Below are 15,746 nucleotides of genomic sequence, written 5' to 3' on the forward strand. Positions count from 1 at the left end.
ATTTTGGAATACTTGATCATGCTGGTTTCGGATTTTTCCTGCCAGCTTCGCCAGTTCTGCAAAGTCTATCATCTTCATCTCCCCCTCTTCTCTTCTGACTGGTTTTGAGAGAAATATGGGAGTGATAAGACTTTCTTCCTGGACTTATTCCTAGTCAATGATATATGTATTTTCCAGATTAGTCAGTTGCCTTGGAGATAGGCACGCAGTCCTCTGCCTCCTATGCTTTTTGTCTTTCCCTTATTTTGTATTTGTTACATCTGTCTATCTATCTGTTGTAATACTGAAAACCTTAATAAAAAAATTATCACAGAAAAATCTTCCTAACGTTTAGTCGGGTTCTCCTTTCTTGCCATGGCCATCAGTTCACTTCCTGCGTTCTGGAGTAAGGGAAAACAAGCTTGCTCCTTCTTCCACGGGGCAGCCCTTGAGACATTTGAAAATGGCTCTCATATCCCTTCGGACGCTTCTTTCTCCAGGCTAAACGTAAGCCAATTCTTTCAATTGTCAGGCCATTTGTGAAGAAGTCCCCATGGCCATCCATGAGTGAAATGTACTCAAAGTCGAGAGTGGATTTCATGCTCTTTATTCAGCTCATAGTGGTGAGGAGGAATGGAAGTTCCCCCAGAATGTCTGCTTTATATACATTATTTACACAATGGGCCCCACGTGATTGGCTAATTCCGGGATTCTTCTGTAGGCCAATCAGGTTGTGGATTCACTCCCACCTGTAGCTGGATTGGGTGGCTCCTGCGGACCAATCAGACTGCTGCATTGTTCTAGGACCAATCAGACTGCTGCATTCTGAATCCTATTGTTCTAGGACCAATCAGACTGCTGCATTTTGGATCCTATTCAACTCAGTACATAACAATGAGGCTTGGGGGCTTCCCTTCCCATCTCTCTGCATTGGGAGAAAGAACTGGCTTCCATCATTAACTGATTCAAAGCAGGTGGGCAACGGGCAGGTGGCTGGGCTCTGAAGTCACTCTTGCCCCAGGCTAGGGAAGGGCCAGTGAGCCGCTGAGCTCACTGTGACTTGGCGGCAGCTAAACTATGTCTCCCAGAAGGAGGCGGAGGAGGGGGAGGAAGGAAGGATCAATGGGTGGGTGGGCAGATGGCTGGACAGAGTGCTCCAATGGGCACAATTTGGGCAGAGACATTAAGTGCCCAGCAATGCGGACGTGTTAAGGATACAAAGGCAGGCAGTTGACTGCACATTCCCAGAGGTTAATTATTAAGGCGACAAAAGACATGAAACCTGTAGGATTGCAACCTGTGCCAACAGCTGCTTCACACTATTGCACTAGTGTTAGGAAGTTGGTGCAACTAGGTTAGGAAGTTGGTGTGATTTTTTTTTTTAACCCGTTTTAGAATTTTTCCTTTTCCTGTTTTTTAAATTTATTTATTTAATCATTTTTTTTCAATACAAACAACAACTGCAAAAGACACATACAACAAAAACCATAATAACACTACTAACACAATTTGACAATTCAAATTTGAATACTGATATACCTATGACTACACCTTTTTAACAATCTTTCCCCACCTCTCCTCCCCCTACTTCCCACCACTGTCTTGGGAGACAACGAAGGAGTGCGCCTTCAGGGGGTCAAGTCAAATCCTTGGGGAGTTATAGCACCTGCTGTGGCTGTAGTAGAAACTGAAAAGGGAGAGACATGTTTGGTTGCAGCTGGGGCAGGTGAAGGTGTCCAGTTTCACTAAGGCAGACGCACCAGGGCGTTCCTTCTCTCTGTGCTCCTCCCAGTGGCCATTCCTCCTCTGGTCACTGCTAGATTCACACCATTTGAATGGCAATGCCCATCAACTTTTTTTTGGGGGGGGCGGCCCCCTCAAATATTTTATGGGGGGGGAACCCCTTGACTCCTAGGGTTGGCAGGTGGGAATCTGAACAGTTACCCAGAGTCAGTGCAGGGAACTCCAACTCCAGGTCAGTTGTGGACTTAAGGGCTTTATTTTGGACAAAAGCACTTTCTGCAGTCCGGAACTCAAGAACGAAACCAGAACTCCTGGCCAGGAGGGCAGTGAGTGAGAAAGGGCTTATCTAAAGGAAACAGAAAGCCTTTGCACCAGAAGCTCACATGGCGCTAAATCTAGCTCAGCACAAAAGTTGAGAAAGAGCCGGCGGTCTTTCTCAGCAGACATCACATTCATTCTGAGCTTGTGCAGGGTTTTCCCCCCTGCACCATCGAGGGCTGATATTTTTCAGATTATTAGTGTAATCTGTGTCTTCAAATGGGTTTCCCATGACTTAGCAATGCCAGCGGAAATGTAAAGCAAAACTGAGAGGCGCAGAAGTGGTGTTGCGCTGTCGCTTCCAGGAAAGGGGGAAGTCCAAGTCGGCTTTTGAAGGATCAGCAATCCACAAAATGTTCCTGGAGGTGCTTGAAAGAACGGGCATGAGGTTTGTCTGGTCCTTTTTTGACTCACTGGCGCTTCGTGGGGGTTTTGGGATACTGCCGGGCAGACGGGGGCATCAGGCAGGCCCCCAGTTGGCTCCAGCCACCGGCCAGCAGCCGGGCGATCACCAGTCTCCCTTGGAACAGCATCAAACAGCGACACAAGCCTCAGATATGTTTAGAGACCCATGCACGCTCTACCAGCAGAGTGAATAAATCTTTGCACAGTGGAAGAGGCGGACAGAGCCATGTGTAAGCAGTATTTACAAGCATTTGTTCAGCATAGTTCTCTGTGCTCCTCCCAGTGGCCATTCCTCCTCTGGTCACTGCTAGATTCACACCATTTGAATAGCAATGCCCATCAACTTTTTTTGGGGGGGGCGGCCCCCTCACATATCTGTTTCCCTTCGTCTCCAGCAAAACAGCAACAACAAACGCTATATACAAACGGAAGTTCCCAGCAGAATGTGCTGGAAATAAACAGGCATGTGACACACAACAGTCATGCCTGTACCCTTTTAAGGTGAAATGAAACTATATCCTAACAGGGGGCAGAGAGGCATAGCTGTCAAGCGTCCCTTATTTAGTGGGAAACTCCCTTATCCCAGCGCCGTGTCCCGCCGCTGTCCCTTATTGATGATGTCCCTTAAATTTTCCAGGTTTCAAAGGAAGCAGCTCCTCTCCCTCCCTCCCTGCCGGCCAGGGAGGAGGGAGGTTCCAACTGTGTTGCTTGGCTGCCTGGTCCGCCTCCCTCCGGCCTCCTCTCACCAGCCTCGGCCCCCGGGAGCCCCTCCCTGCCGGGACTGGCAGGACCTTCTGCCACCATCCTTCTCGCGGCCGCCAAACTGAGCATCTCTGCCTGGGGCCTCCCCTCTGCCCGTCACTGCCGCTCCCACTAGGCTGTACTGCGGCTGCACCGCTGAAGGACCCAGATAAGATGGGCAGCCTGGCACGCCCTATGAATTGCTGAGGAGCCTTGAGAGGAGAGCGAGGGCAACCACAGAGAAAGCAGTTCAGAGAGAGGAGGAGGCGGAGGTGGAGGTGGAGGCGTGGGCAGGTGTTCCAAGGGCTAACCGCAGAGGGGGAAAGCGGAGGAAGGACTGCAAGCGCTTCTCCCATAGATTCGTAGTGGTAGACTAGCATAGATGGTCTGATCTGTGGGTTTACTTTGGGCGCTATTCCCCCCCCCTCTTCCTCCCGCCCCGCCTGATGGAACTGAGAGCTGCAGATGGAGCACGAGAGAAAAGATACAGAACTGCAGCAGCGTCTTCGTAGCTTGGACTTTGTTTTGTGCAAAAAGTGGTTGCTGCTTGTAGTTATGGTTGACTAAAATCCCTTATTTTGGCTGCTGATCCCTTATTGTTGAGGCTGCTGGTCCCTTATTTTCAAATCTGTAAGTTGACAGCTATGCTCTGGTCACTGCTATGGATTCACACCATTTGAATAGCAATGCCCATCAACTTTTTTTGGGGGGGCGGCCCCCTCACATGTCTGCTTCCCTTCGTCTCCAGCAAAACAGCAACAACAAACGCTATATACAAACGGAAGTTCCCAGCAGACTGTGCTGGAAATGAACAGGCATGTGACACACAACAGTCATGCCTGTACCCTTTTAAGGTGAAATGGAATTATATCCTAACAGGGGGCAGAGAGGCTGGAACGCAGACATGCTGCGCTGACCCCCAAAGCACCCCAGGACCTCTGCAACCCACCTGCTTCTCTATGCAAGGAAACCTTTCCCCCCAACTCTCTTTCAGCCCTCTTTTTGAGCGGAGACACTGAGAAAGGGCAAGCCTGGATGTTACATATTTACAGAAACAGACGAAACTCACAAAACAGTAGAAAACAAACTGGACTTCGGAAAAGGGCAACTGAAATGATCCGGGCAGGGTTTTCCTCCCCACCCTCTCAGGTGGGTGCCATTGCCAGTCTAAGAGAACAAGGGAGGCATTCAGGGCGAGTCTTGGCACCGGTTTCTCTAGAAAAATAGCCCTGGAATCGCGGGGACTCCCCTGCAAAGAAAGGTTGCAGCATTTGGGACTTTTTAGTTTTGAGGAAGGTTACCGTTTCCCGGCAACAGTCCCCAGATTTACAAATCAGTCCCCTGGCAAAATCTACAGTGGTGCCTCGCAAGACGAAATTAATTCGTTCCGCAAGTTTTGTCGTCTAGCGAATTTTTCGTCTTGCGAATCACGAAATCCCAAAGGAAACAAAGTCGCGAGACATTTTCGTCTTGCGAAGCAAGCCCATAGGGAAATTCGTCTTGCGAGGCAAATCGAAAACGGAAAAACCTTTCGTCTAGCGAGTTTTTTGTCTTGCGAGGCATTCGTCTTGCGAGGTACCACTGTATTTAATAGGAAGTTGAAAAGTGTCCCCGGATTCATTGAAAAAATGAACTGGTAATCTTAGTTTAGAGAAGAGGTGACATGATATGAAGTTGGCAAATTATGCATGGAATGGAGAAAGAGGGTAGAGAAAAGCTTTCCCCCCTCTCTTGTGGACCACCAGAACTTGTGGACATCCCAAGAAGCCAAATGTTCAAAGATTCAGGGCAGAGGAAAGAGAGGACTTTTTCATGCAGTTGAACCATGGAACTCCCTCCCACAGGCGACAGCGAAGGCCACCAAGTCCCAAAGAAATTCACAGAGGAAATAATAATAATAATAATAATAATAATAATAATAATAATAATAATGATGATGATTTATTATTTATATCCCACCCATCTGGCTGGGTTTCCCCAGCCACTCTGGGCGGCTTCCAACCGAATATTAAAAACAACACAGCGTCAGACATTAAAAACTTCCCTAAACAGCCCCTAGCCTGGAGGGCTCTGCTCTGCCTCGCCAGTCAGAGGCAGCGATGTTTCCGCCTGCCAGTTCCTGGAAATCACAGGAGGGCCAGGTGGTCTCGTGCTCATGTTCTGCTGGGAAAGGGACAAACCACGTCTTACGAGAAGTTGTCAGTTTTCCTGGAAGTATTAAAGAGCTTTTAGTTATAAACAGGTCCTGCAGATTTTATGGGTACCTCTAGGCCATGCCTAGGTAAGCAAACTAAGGCCTGGGGTCCAGATCCGGCCCAACTGCCTTCTCAGTCCGGCCCATGGACAGTCCGGGAATCAGCCTGTTTTTACATGAGTAGAATGTGTCCTTTTATTTAAAATGCATCTCTGGGTTATTTGTGGGGCATACGAATTCATTCATTTTCCCCTCCAAAAAAATATAGTCCGGCCCCCCACAAGGTCTGAGGGACAGTGGACCGGCCCCTGCTGAAAAAGTTTGCTGACCCCTGCTCTAAGCCATGCTTTAAAAACAATTTAAAATATTTGGTGAAGAATGTGGCATTTTGTTTTGTTTTGTCTGCTGGGGGCATGTGGGTGGGAGGCAGGGCTTTCCTTTGTGAGTCAGGAACCAGATGTATAAAGCTCTTCCTTCTCCCTCCGCTCAGACACCCCCCTTGCGAAGAGGGCGAAGAGGATGTCTTCAGCCACAGGTAGGGAGCCAGCCGCCTCTGCCGCCTCTGCCAAGGCTTCTTAGCCACACTCTCTGCAGCCTCAGTGGCGCCATCTGCACCCACACGGACGTGCCCCTTCAGTGGCACTGGAAAGAGGGAGGAAGCAGCTGAGGGTCCAAGGGGAACTTTCCCTCTTTCTTGAAGTGTAACTCTGTACGCTTCAAACTGAGGCTGCACACCTGCAAAGCCCAACTTCCCTGAAGAATCCTGGGAACTGTAGTTCTGTGAGGGAAACCAAGCCTTGTGAGGAACAGTTGAGGGAGCTGGGGGTGCTGAGTCTGGAATGGAGGAGAAGGAGAGGAGGCAGGAGAGACCTCTTCAGACGCCTTCCATGGGGAAGACGGAGCAAGCTAGATTTCTGCTGCTCCGGAGGGAAGGATCCAGACCAAGGGATCCAAATGGCAGGGAAGGAGATTCCAACTAAGCAGCAGGAAGCAACTTCTGACAGGAAGAGATGTTCAACAGTGGGAGGTGGGTCTCGGTCAGGGATTCTTGAGCTGTTCATTCCTGCAGACTCTCCAGGCGTCCTTATTTTCCAGGGACGTCCCAGATGTAGAGAAACCGTCCCGGTTTCTGATTTGATCCCAGAGTGTCCCACTTTTCCTTAGGATGTCCCTATAAAAAAATTCCTTCCAGTAGCACCTTAAAGACCAACTAAGTTAGTTCTTGGTATGAGCTTTCGTGTGCATGCACACTTCTTCAGATACCTTAAGGTGCTACTGGAAGGAATTTTTTTATTTTGACTATGGCAGACCAACACGGCTACCTATCTGTATTAGGATGTCCCTATTTTCATTGGAGGGGCGCGGGTGGCGCTGTGGGCTAAAGCCTCAGCGCCTAGGGCTTGCCGATCGAAAGGTCGGCAGTTCGAATCCCCGCGGCGGGGTGCGCTCCCGCTGCTCGGTCCCAGCGCCTGCCAACCTAGCAGTTCGAAAGCACCCCCGGGGGCAAGTAGATAAATAGGTACCGCTTACCAGCGGGAAGGTAAACGGCGTTCCGTGTGCGGCTCTGGCTCGCCAGAGCAGCGTTGTCACGCTGGCCACGTGACCCGGAAGTGTCTCCGGACAGCGCTGGCCCCCGGCCAATAAATGTGAGATGGGCGCACAAACCCCAGAGTCTGTCAAGACTGGCCCGTAAGGGCAGGGGTACCTTTACCTTTACCTTTATTTTCATTGGAGGAATGTTGGAGGGTATGGAATTATCTGACTCCAGAGCCGTCTAAAGGCAATCCTGTATAGGGAAGGGTTTTTAAAAAATATTTTAATGTGTTTTTATATATGTTGGAGGCTGCCCAAAGTCTCTGGGGTAACCCAGTAAGATGTGCGGGGTATGAACAGTAAAATCTCCCTTCTCTATTTTCATCAGGGAAATGTTAGAGGGTATTTTCCTGCACTGCAGGGAGTTGAACTAGATGACCCTTGCGGTCCCTTACAATTTTGTTCTACGGGGGCATTTGTGAATGGCCATTTTCAACCTGGTGCAGTAGTGATAAAGATACGCAATAATTTGTCCATTCATTTTATGCCGGCATTTACTCGTTTATTTATTCCTTGCACTTCCACCTTGCCTTTCTGCCGAGGTGCTACACAAAGTTAACATGCTAAGACACATCCATGAATGGATGGAGGACGTACAGCTGGCCAGTGGTGGCCTTGGGGACAGTGTGACGGGGTTACCCTCGGCTCATCTTGGCCTGATTGCCCTCCTCTGAGGGAGAGGAAGGAATCCCTTGCTGGGAACTAAGCGCTTGGCCACTTTTCACATTTTATTACATCTTAGGACCTCTGGTGCTCATGCTTTGCTTTTGTTTTGCATTTGCCGTACGCCACCTTGAGACCTTTGTGGTTGTTGTTGTTGTTGTTGTTTAGTCATTTAGTTGTGTCCGACTCTTCGTGACCCCCTGGACCAGAGCACGCCAGGCCCTCCTGCCTTCCACTGCCTCCCGCCGTTTGGTCAAACTCATGCTGGTAGCTTCCAGAACACTGTCCAACCATCTCGTCCTCTGTCATCCCCCTCTCCTTGTGCCCTCCATCTTTCCCAACATCAGGGTCTTTTCCAGGGAGTCTTCTCTTCTCATGAGGTGGCCAAAGTCTTGGAGCCTCAGCTTCAGGATCTGTCCTTCCAGTGAGCACTCAGGGCTGATTTCCTTCAGAATGGAGAGGTTGGATCTTCTTGCGGTCCATGGGACTCTCAAGAGTCTCCTCCAGCACCATAACTCAAAAGCATCCATTCTTCGGCGATCAGCCTTCTTTGTGGTCCAGCTCTCACTTCCATACATCACTACTGGGAAAACCAGAGCTTTAACTATACGGACCTTTGTTGGCAAGGTGATGTCTCTGCTTTTTAGGATGCTGTCTAAGTTTGTCATTGCTGACCTTTGTGGTACAAGGAGGCTAACGGGCAAAGAAATGGAAAGAAGCAGATCTTTGCAGGCAGGCATTTCAGATGCCTCAAAGCAGCACTTTTGCTGCCCAGCCCCACCCTGAGCTCCAGCCACTGCCATTCACCAACCAGGCACCTGGCTAGACCGTGGCTAGACCACCTCCTTTCTCTCTTAACCCGTCAAAGCCATCTAAGCCAGCGGCCACTGCAGCATCCTACAGTAGGCAATTCCCAAGGTTCATGACGTGTGAAGGAGTGCTTTGCACCTTGCGAGCTGGGGAGAGGTTCCCTTGGGGTGCAGGGCTCCGGGGCCAAGCAATGAGCTGGTGGAGACTCTTGCTGGCTGCACATGCTAACTGTCTCTCTCCCCCTACCCTGCTCTCTTTCCAGGCCTCTGCCCCCAGGCACGCTGCCTGCTCTTGGCCCTGATCTGCAGTGGCACCTCCTTCCAAGGTAAGGCAAAGTGGCCAGGGGGAGGAGATAACCCTCTAACACCCCCTCCTTTTAAAAACCCCATTGGTGTTTTAAAAGTGAGTGATTAGCAGTCAGGGATCAGCTGCCCCACAGCCAGACCTTTCCAGAGGGTCTCCATCACCTTTGGCAACATCTCGGTCTGGAAACCCAGCCTAGTGAGGAACGGTTGAAGGAGTTGGGTATGTTTAGCCTGGAGAAGAATGACAGGCGATGTGATAGCTGTCCCAGACATCTGAAGGCAGCCCTGTTTAGGGAAGCCTTTAATGTTTAACAGACTATTGTATTTTAATGTTTTGTTGGAAGCCGCCCAGAGTGGCTGGGGAAACCAGATGGGCGGGGTAGAAATAATAACTTATTATTATTATTATCAGGAAGAATTTTCTGGTGGTAAAAGCTGTTCAAATGTGGAGCGTACTCCCTTGGAAGGTGGTGGACTCTCATTCACTGGAGAGTTTAAAGCAGAGGTGGGGGGGTGTATGGATCTGCCAGGGATTCTTTAGCTGAGATTCCTGCCTTGCAAGACTGGATGACCCTTGGGAGCCCCTTCCAACCCTACAATTCTACCCAGAACAAAGAGCCTGTTGGCTCTTTGGCAGGGCTGAGGCAGGGGCCTAATCCACAGACTCCAGAGCCAACAGCGGGTGCGACACCAGAGCATGGAACTCTGAAACAGATGTTAAATGCAAAGGGAGAGCCAAGCAGAAACTGTCTGCAAATCCCTGAGCAGACTGTTCCGCAGGCTTTCGTGGCACAGGGCTTGCCAGCGCTTGGGAACCAGAGAGTAAGGGGCAGTGGTGGTCTACCAACATGCTCAGGAGTCCGTATGATGCCTTCAAGGGGTGCGTGGCCTGAATGCCTTTGCACCTTTCGGAAAGCGCTCTCTTCTTTGCAATACAATAAGCAGGTCAAGTCGTAGTTCTCCATCTGAAACCGCACACCGGTCATCTTGGGGAGGTTAGGTCATCCGTCTGCACCAGAAGAAAAGGCTTACCGAGGGTCGCAGGGAGCCTCTTCAAGAGTTTTCTCTTTTCAGATGCAGCCGCAAATGTGCAGCCGCACATATCTTCTGACCTTGTCGTGCAGAAGCCTTCCTGTGGTAAGTCCTGCTCGCTTTGCACAAGCAAGTCAGACCGGTTTGAGAGGGGTGCTGTGGGTCTGGGGGAACGATTGGTCTATGGAGGGACAATAGCCAATGAAGCCTAGCTTTGGGAACCTCCCCCCCCCCGGAACATGAAGGTTGTCCCTCCAAGACCCACCAGGAGCATCTTGAGTTATCCTTAGTATAGAGCGCAAGACTTGTCAGGAAGAATTGGTCAGCCTCTCCTTAGAGAACCCCCGATATTTAGATGCAGAAGGATTAAAGTCCCTGCAGGGAATTATTTCTTTGCACAAGGAATATTGCCTCAAATCCAGCAGGTACCTCAAAGCAGCCCACAAGCAGCAAGCTGGATGTTGGAAGACCCAGGAGAGAGAAAAGAAAGGACTTCTTTATGAAGCACGTAGTTGAACTGTGGAACTCCCTGCCACAGGAGGCAGTGATGGCCACCAATTTGAATGGATTTAAAGCAGGATTAGATGAACTCACGGAGGAGGAGAGGGCTATCGATGGCTGCTAGCCAGGCTGGCTTTGCTCTGGCTCCACTGCAGGGGGAGTCAATGCTTCTGAAGGAGGGGAGGGGGGGTCTTGTGTTCAAATCCTGCTTGTGTGTTTCCCATCAGGGCACCTGGTTGGCCACTGTGACCAGATGGGCCATTGGCCTGATCCAGCACTCTCTTATATACTTGTCCACACGTGGGCAGCCATTTGGAACTTGTATTCCAGAGGGTGGGGGAAGCTGGGAGAGCCTGCTAGTGCCCCCCAAAAAAATTTAAAGGTGATTCATGGTACCTTAAAGACTGATAATTTTGAGGCAAGCAGGTGGGGTGCCTGAATGGGGCAGTCTTTTATGATGCAGCCTGAAGGTTATAAAGCACATTTAAAGCCTTCCGATTGGAAGGTGTGGAGAAGAGTCCTTTGGGGGGCAGAGGAGACTTGGAGCGCTCACTGCCAATGTTCTCCCCGCAAGGCATTTATTGAAACCAGCCGGACCCCCACCCCCCACAAAGAGGGCTTCTGTCTGGCCGGCACATACACACACACACCCCTTTTGCTTTCTCAATGTCCACTGAAGATTGCCCAGGTCCCCACAGGTGTGCAGTCTGCCCTCTGTACCCCAGTAATTTCTTTCTTTTTTTTAAAAAAAATGATACAGGAAGAAAAAAAGGAAGAGAAAACACAAATACCAAATTACACACAGGAATAACCACAGACACATAATTTTCTTAACAAACAATAAAACATAAATTTGTCTTAACACTAAAGACCCAACCTCCCGTCTATTCCATATTCCGATTTCATATTACTTATTGCCAATACACACTTTTATCATAATTAAACTATTTCTTAATATATCTGATTTCTTATATCTACCTTGCAACTATTACTGAAGTTCCTCAAATGCTGCAACAGAATTTAAACTGCACCCCAGTAATTTCATGCGCCATGTGCCTGGTCCTCCAGAACCACTCCCTCCAAAGGGGGGGCCGTTTGGCCTTCCTTTCGGACCCTGCCAGGTGACTCCATGTGGTCTCTCCTCCTCCTCCTCTTCAGGAAAACAGATCCGCATCCCGTGCGAGGGCTACACAGATTACGAAGACAGCGGCGTCATGTACTGGCTGGCCAACGGCCAATTCGTGTCGGAATTGTACCCAGGTGGAGAAGTGAGCGAGGGGCGCACTGAGTGAGTAAACCCTGTGGCTTCCAGGGGACCCGGCAGTCGGTCAGTTTCACTGCAAGGGGTTGGGCTAGATGGGACTTGGGATTTCCCCCTCCCAAAACCCCCCCTGCAGTTCTATGGTTCTGAAATGTCAGAGCACGCAGAAGGTGCCAGGTTCAGTCCCCAGTGGCAGACCCTCTAGGGAGGGCTGGAAACACCTTCCCTTCTGACCCTGTGGAGAGCGACTGCTGCTGGTCGGAGGAGCTCGATGGAGCAGCTGGCTGACTCCCCTCGAAGGCAGCCTCTCATGGACGGAAAGTTGGGGAAATGGTCTTCCATGGTTTCCCCATGAGCCCACAAGGAGGAGAGGCTTTGCTCGGGGTCCAGCCTTTCCATGTGGAACCTGCAGCTTTCAGAGGACCGGCCTCTGCTGTTGCACCTGGCCACGTTCAAGGTGGTCCAATTATCAACGGCTACCAGCCACAATGAAGGGACGCAGGTGGCGCTGTGGGTTAAACCACAGAGCCGATCAGAAGGTCGTGGTTCGAATCCCCGCGACGGGGTGAGCTCCCGTTGCTCAGTCCCAGCTCCTGCCAACCTAGCACTTCGAAAACACGTCAAAGGGCAAGTAGATAAATAGGTACCACTCCGGCAGGAAGGTAAACGGCGTTTCCGTGCGCTGCTCTGGTTCGCCAGAAGCGGCTTAGTCCTGCTGGCCACATGACCTGGAAGCTGTACGCCGGCTCCCTCGGCCAATAAAGCGAGATGAGCGCCGCAACCCCAGAGTCAGTCACGACTGGACCTAATGGTCAGGGGTCCCTTTAACTTTACCAGCCACAATGGCTATTGCTCTGTCTACACAGCTGGAGGTAGCGATACTTCTGGGCACTAGTTGTTGGAAACTACGGGAGGGGAGTGACTCTTGGGCTCGGATCCTGTTCACTGGCTTCCCACGGACATCTGCTCAGTCACTTTGAGATAAAAGGGTTGGGCTAGGTGGCCCGCTGGCCTCACTCTGCAGACTCTCCTTATGTTCTTAGGTGTATACGAAGCCCATAATAACTTGGGACCAGTTACTTGCAAGATCACCTTACCCCACATAGAATCAGAGTTGGGACCCCCGAGGGACATCTAGCCCAACCTCCAGCATACAGGAATCTCAACTAAAGCATCCAGGTGCTCCCTCGACTGCGTCGATCTGTGGAACTGGCAGTTATACCTGTTCTGCATTTGTAAGAAATCAGTCTTAGTGTGCTAGTACTTGCACTCTGGAATTCCCTGCCTATTGATGCCAGGCAGAGATGTGCTCTTTTGGGCCTCTGCAGAAAAACCCAGAATGTTTAGAACGCCCTTGTGTTTTTAGGTCATTGCTGGCTTTAAACTTTTCCCAACAATTTAAAGTTTTTGCTAATAATCTCGCCATGTTGCTCTTTTCGTCAGCCTCTGAGGCTTTTCCAGAAGCAAGCAGTGTATAAATCTCATGCAACCAACACTAAATAAAGGCACACACTTTCCCCATCTCGTTCTCTCCCAAGGTCTACTGTCCCCCTTCCAACTTATTTTCTGCCTTCTTTCTCTTCCCCACCCCAGGGAGAAAGCCAAGGGTGTTGGCCTGTCCCTGAAACGGGAGCTGATCATCAACACCTTCACAAAGAAGATACAGAACACAAGATTTGAATGCATCATCCTCGATCCAGCAGGCGCAGCGCGAAAGGCTGTCACCTGGAAGCCGAAACCGCGATTCAGGAATCAGCCTGGCAAAGTCCCAGAGCAGATCGACAGCAGCAGCGCCTAACGACTTCTGAACAAGAGCTTCGGAGGTAAACAGGCAGCTCCCCTATCCCTAAACTCTCTGCACCTTCCAATTGCTTGTGTGCAAGAATTGTGAGCGCGAGGCCCTGCCTAGAAGACGAAGGACTGGACCTGTGAAGCACATTTCTCTCCAAGCGGAAGAACCTTGTTGCAGCAAGGAGCATCCATTATGCAAAAGTGTTTGCTGGGCACTCACAGCAACACTGTCCCGAGGCTTTCCAGCTGTAAAGGTCTTTAAGGTGATGGCCACCTGTCAGGGATACTTTAGCTGAGATTCCTGCACTGCTGGGGCTAGGACTAGATGGCCCCTGGCAGTCCCTTCCCACTCTACAATTCTAAATGCAAAACAGGTTTTGTCATCTCGTTAAGGTGGCAGCGGCTCAGGGTCCCCCTTCGCCCTGTAACTCGAAAACGGCAAGGCCCCACCTTTGTGCCTGTTTATGGGCGATTCTGAGAGAGATGCTCTCCAGCAAAGAGGCAGCTGCAATTGTTGGCAGTCCCAGGTGGGGTAGCAGGGCTTTCTCCGACAAGATATGAGCCAGTTACGCCAGCATTGCGTTGATCTTGCACTCCTCTGATGCTCTGCATTGTACTGACACAGGCCTACAGCCTGACACTGTGGCCTCATTATTTCCCAAATAAATATACACCACTTGTTAAAAAAATACCCACAAAGTGGTTTCCATGCATACGTGTGTGTGTGTGTGTGTGTGTGTGTGAGAGAGAGAGAGAGAGAGAGAGAGAGAGAGAGAGAGAGAGAGAAGGCACCCAATGGGTCATTTTAGCCCCTGCAACCTATTTTTCTTCCTTTATGTATACAGTGGTACCTTGGTTCCCAAACAGCTTCGCTCCCGAACAAATCAGCTCTTGAACGCCGCAAACTCATAAGTGAGTGTTATTGGTCTGAAGCTTGGACCCTTTCAACGGGGCAGTAAACAAGACCCACACGTTTCTTCTGTCTGGATGGTAGGACAGAAGAAACGCGTGGGTCGTTTACTGCCCTTTCAACATGGACGCTGTGTAAGGGGGCAGTAAACAAGAAGGGAGCGAGGCTCGGAGTTGTAGCGCCCCCACTTCTATTGGTCTGAAGCTTGGAGACGTGCTCTGGTTTGCTAACTAGAAGTTGACACGTCTGACACGGCTTCCGACTGAGTGCAGAAAGCTCCTGCAACCGACCGGAAGTGGCGCCTTGCTCTTCGAACTGTTTCGTGAGTCAAACGGACTCCTGGGACGGATTACGTTTGAGAACCAAGATACCACTGTACAACGGTGTAATAGCCAGGCTTCCCCAATCCGGTGCCCTCCAGATGTTTTGAACTGCAACTCCCACCAGCCCCATGTTGGGGGGAAACTTGCTTTGTAGGGAGAGGAGAAATCGCCTCCTCCCTACACCTGGCGAGGTGGACTCAGGCCTGTGGCATCTTGTGCTACATACAGAAGCTGCTCTGAAAACCAACCCTCTTTCTGTATTTTGCGGTTCCACAGGGACACAAGAGGCAGGAGGGCAGCGGTGCAGCACAGCAGCCGAGGGATGGGAGAAGAGCAGGCGTCGTGGCTGCTGGGCAACCAACTTCTGGTTGCTTCTGCTCTCCATTGGGTCACGCAGCCTCTCTCTCTGCTCCAGGCGGCACCCCCTCTGCCACCTCCAGCCACCCACTCCAGAGGAAGGAAGGAGACCTCACTCCTCAAGGAAGAAGGAAAACAAACGGGACATCAAGGGTGTGGGAAAGGTAGCAAAATTCCTGGAGGATTTTAAACCTGACCCATATAGCTCCAAGCAGCACGTAGAACTGTGTTAAATAAAAGCTAGAGGTATCCTCTTTATGTTCCAGCTTGAACAAGTGGACGGCTGCCGCCGGTTTTTCCTGCTGCCTTCGTCGTCTCACCTCCACTCCCAGGAGGAGCCTGAAATGCAACGCTTTTAAGTAGCATCGCATCCCAAGTTCCTTCCCCGGGTAGAGGATGTGCCCCGTCACTGAGCGAAGGTCCTCTTTGGACAGCAGATATGCACAGGCTTAATTCATATGTGAAATGCTGTTCTCGCTGGCTTCCAGTCTGGGGGCCGGGCCCATTGCACAGGGCTAGTTTGGTCTTAGAAAGATGTAGGAGTCGGGGACAAGGGAGCCCCATGTTCTCCCTTGCACCAAGGTCCTCCTCTCAGGTCTTGCTCCTGCAAAACTGGGCAGCGCCTTCCCTGGAAAGAGGCCTTTGGACCACAAAACAGACAGGTGGTGGTAGGTGTACCTGTCTCAGGTGTTTGTGTCTACTTCAGCCTGACTTTGGGGTGGGAATTGTCCTGGCTACCCTGCTGGACAACCTGGGTGAGGCAAGGAATGGAGAATGCAACCCTCAGCAACTTTAAGAGGCCACAAAATCCTCCTGGGCC

At 50.6% G+C, this 15,746-nt stretch overlaps 1 protein-coding gene across 3 annotated transcripts; it reads left to right on the forward strand.

The window, feature by feature from the left end:
• The first annotated feature begins 1,858 nt into the window (after positions 1 to 1,858).
• Positions 1,859 to 15,202, forward strand: IL18BP (interleukin 18 binding protein). Of its 3 annotated transcripts, none has more exons than XM_082219653.1 (7): positions 1,859 to 2,428; positions 5,871 to 5,915; positions 8,709 to 8,771; positions 9,826 to 9,888; positions 11,443 to 11,572; positions 13,139 to 13,368; positions 14,846 to 15,202. In XM_082219653.1, the coding sequence occupies exons 2-6, from the start codon at positions 5,900 to 5,902 to the stop codon at positions 13,341 to 13,343; spliced, it is 477 nt and encodes a 158-aa protein (XP_082075779.1). In that variant the 5' UTR covers positions 1,859 to 2,428; positions 5,871 to 5,899; the 3' UTR covers positions 13,344 to 13,368; positions 14,846 to 15,202. The 3 variants fall into 3 exon arrangements, with proteins under 3 accessions (XP_082075779.1, XP_082075780.1, XP_082075778.1); XM_082219654.1 differs by lacking the exon at positions 1,859 to 2,428 and adding an exon at positions 3,924 to 4,335; XM_082219652.1 differs by lacking the exon at positions 1,859 to 2,428 and adding an exon at positions 5,203 to 5,467.
• The last annotated feature ends 544 nt before the right edge of the window (positions 15,203 to 15,746 follow it).

The sequence above is a fragment of the Podarcis vaucheri genome (genome assembly GCF_965113315.1).
Source record: "Podarcis vaucheri genome assembly, chromosome: 4".
Classification (NCBI taxonomy): Eukaryota; Metazoa; Chordata; class Lepidosauria; order Squamata; family Lacertidae; genus Podarcis; species Podarcis vaucheri.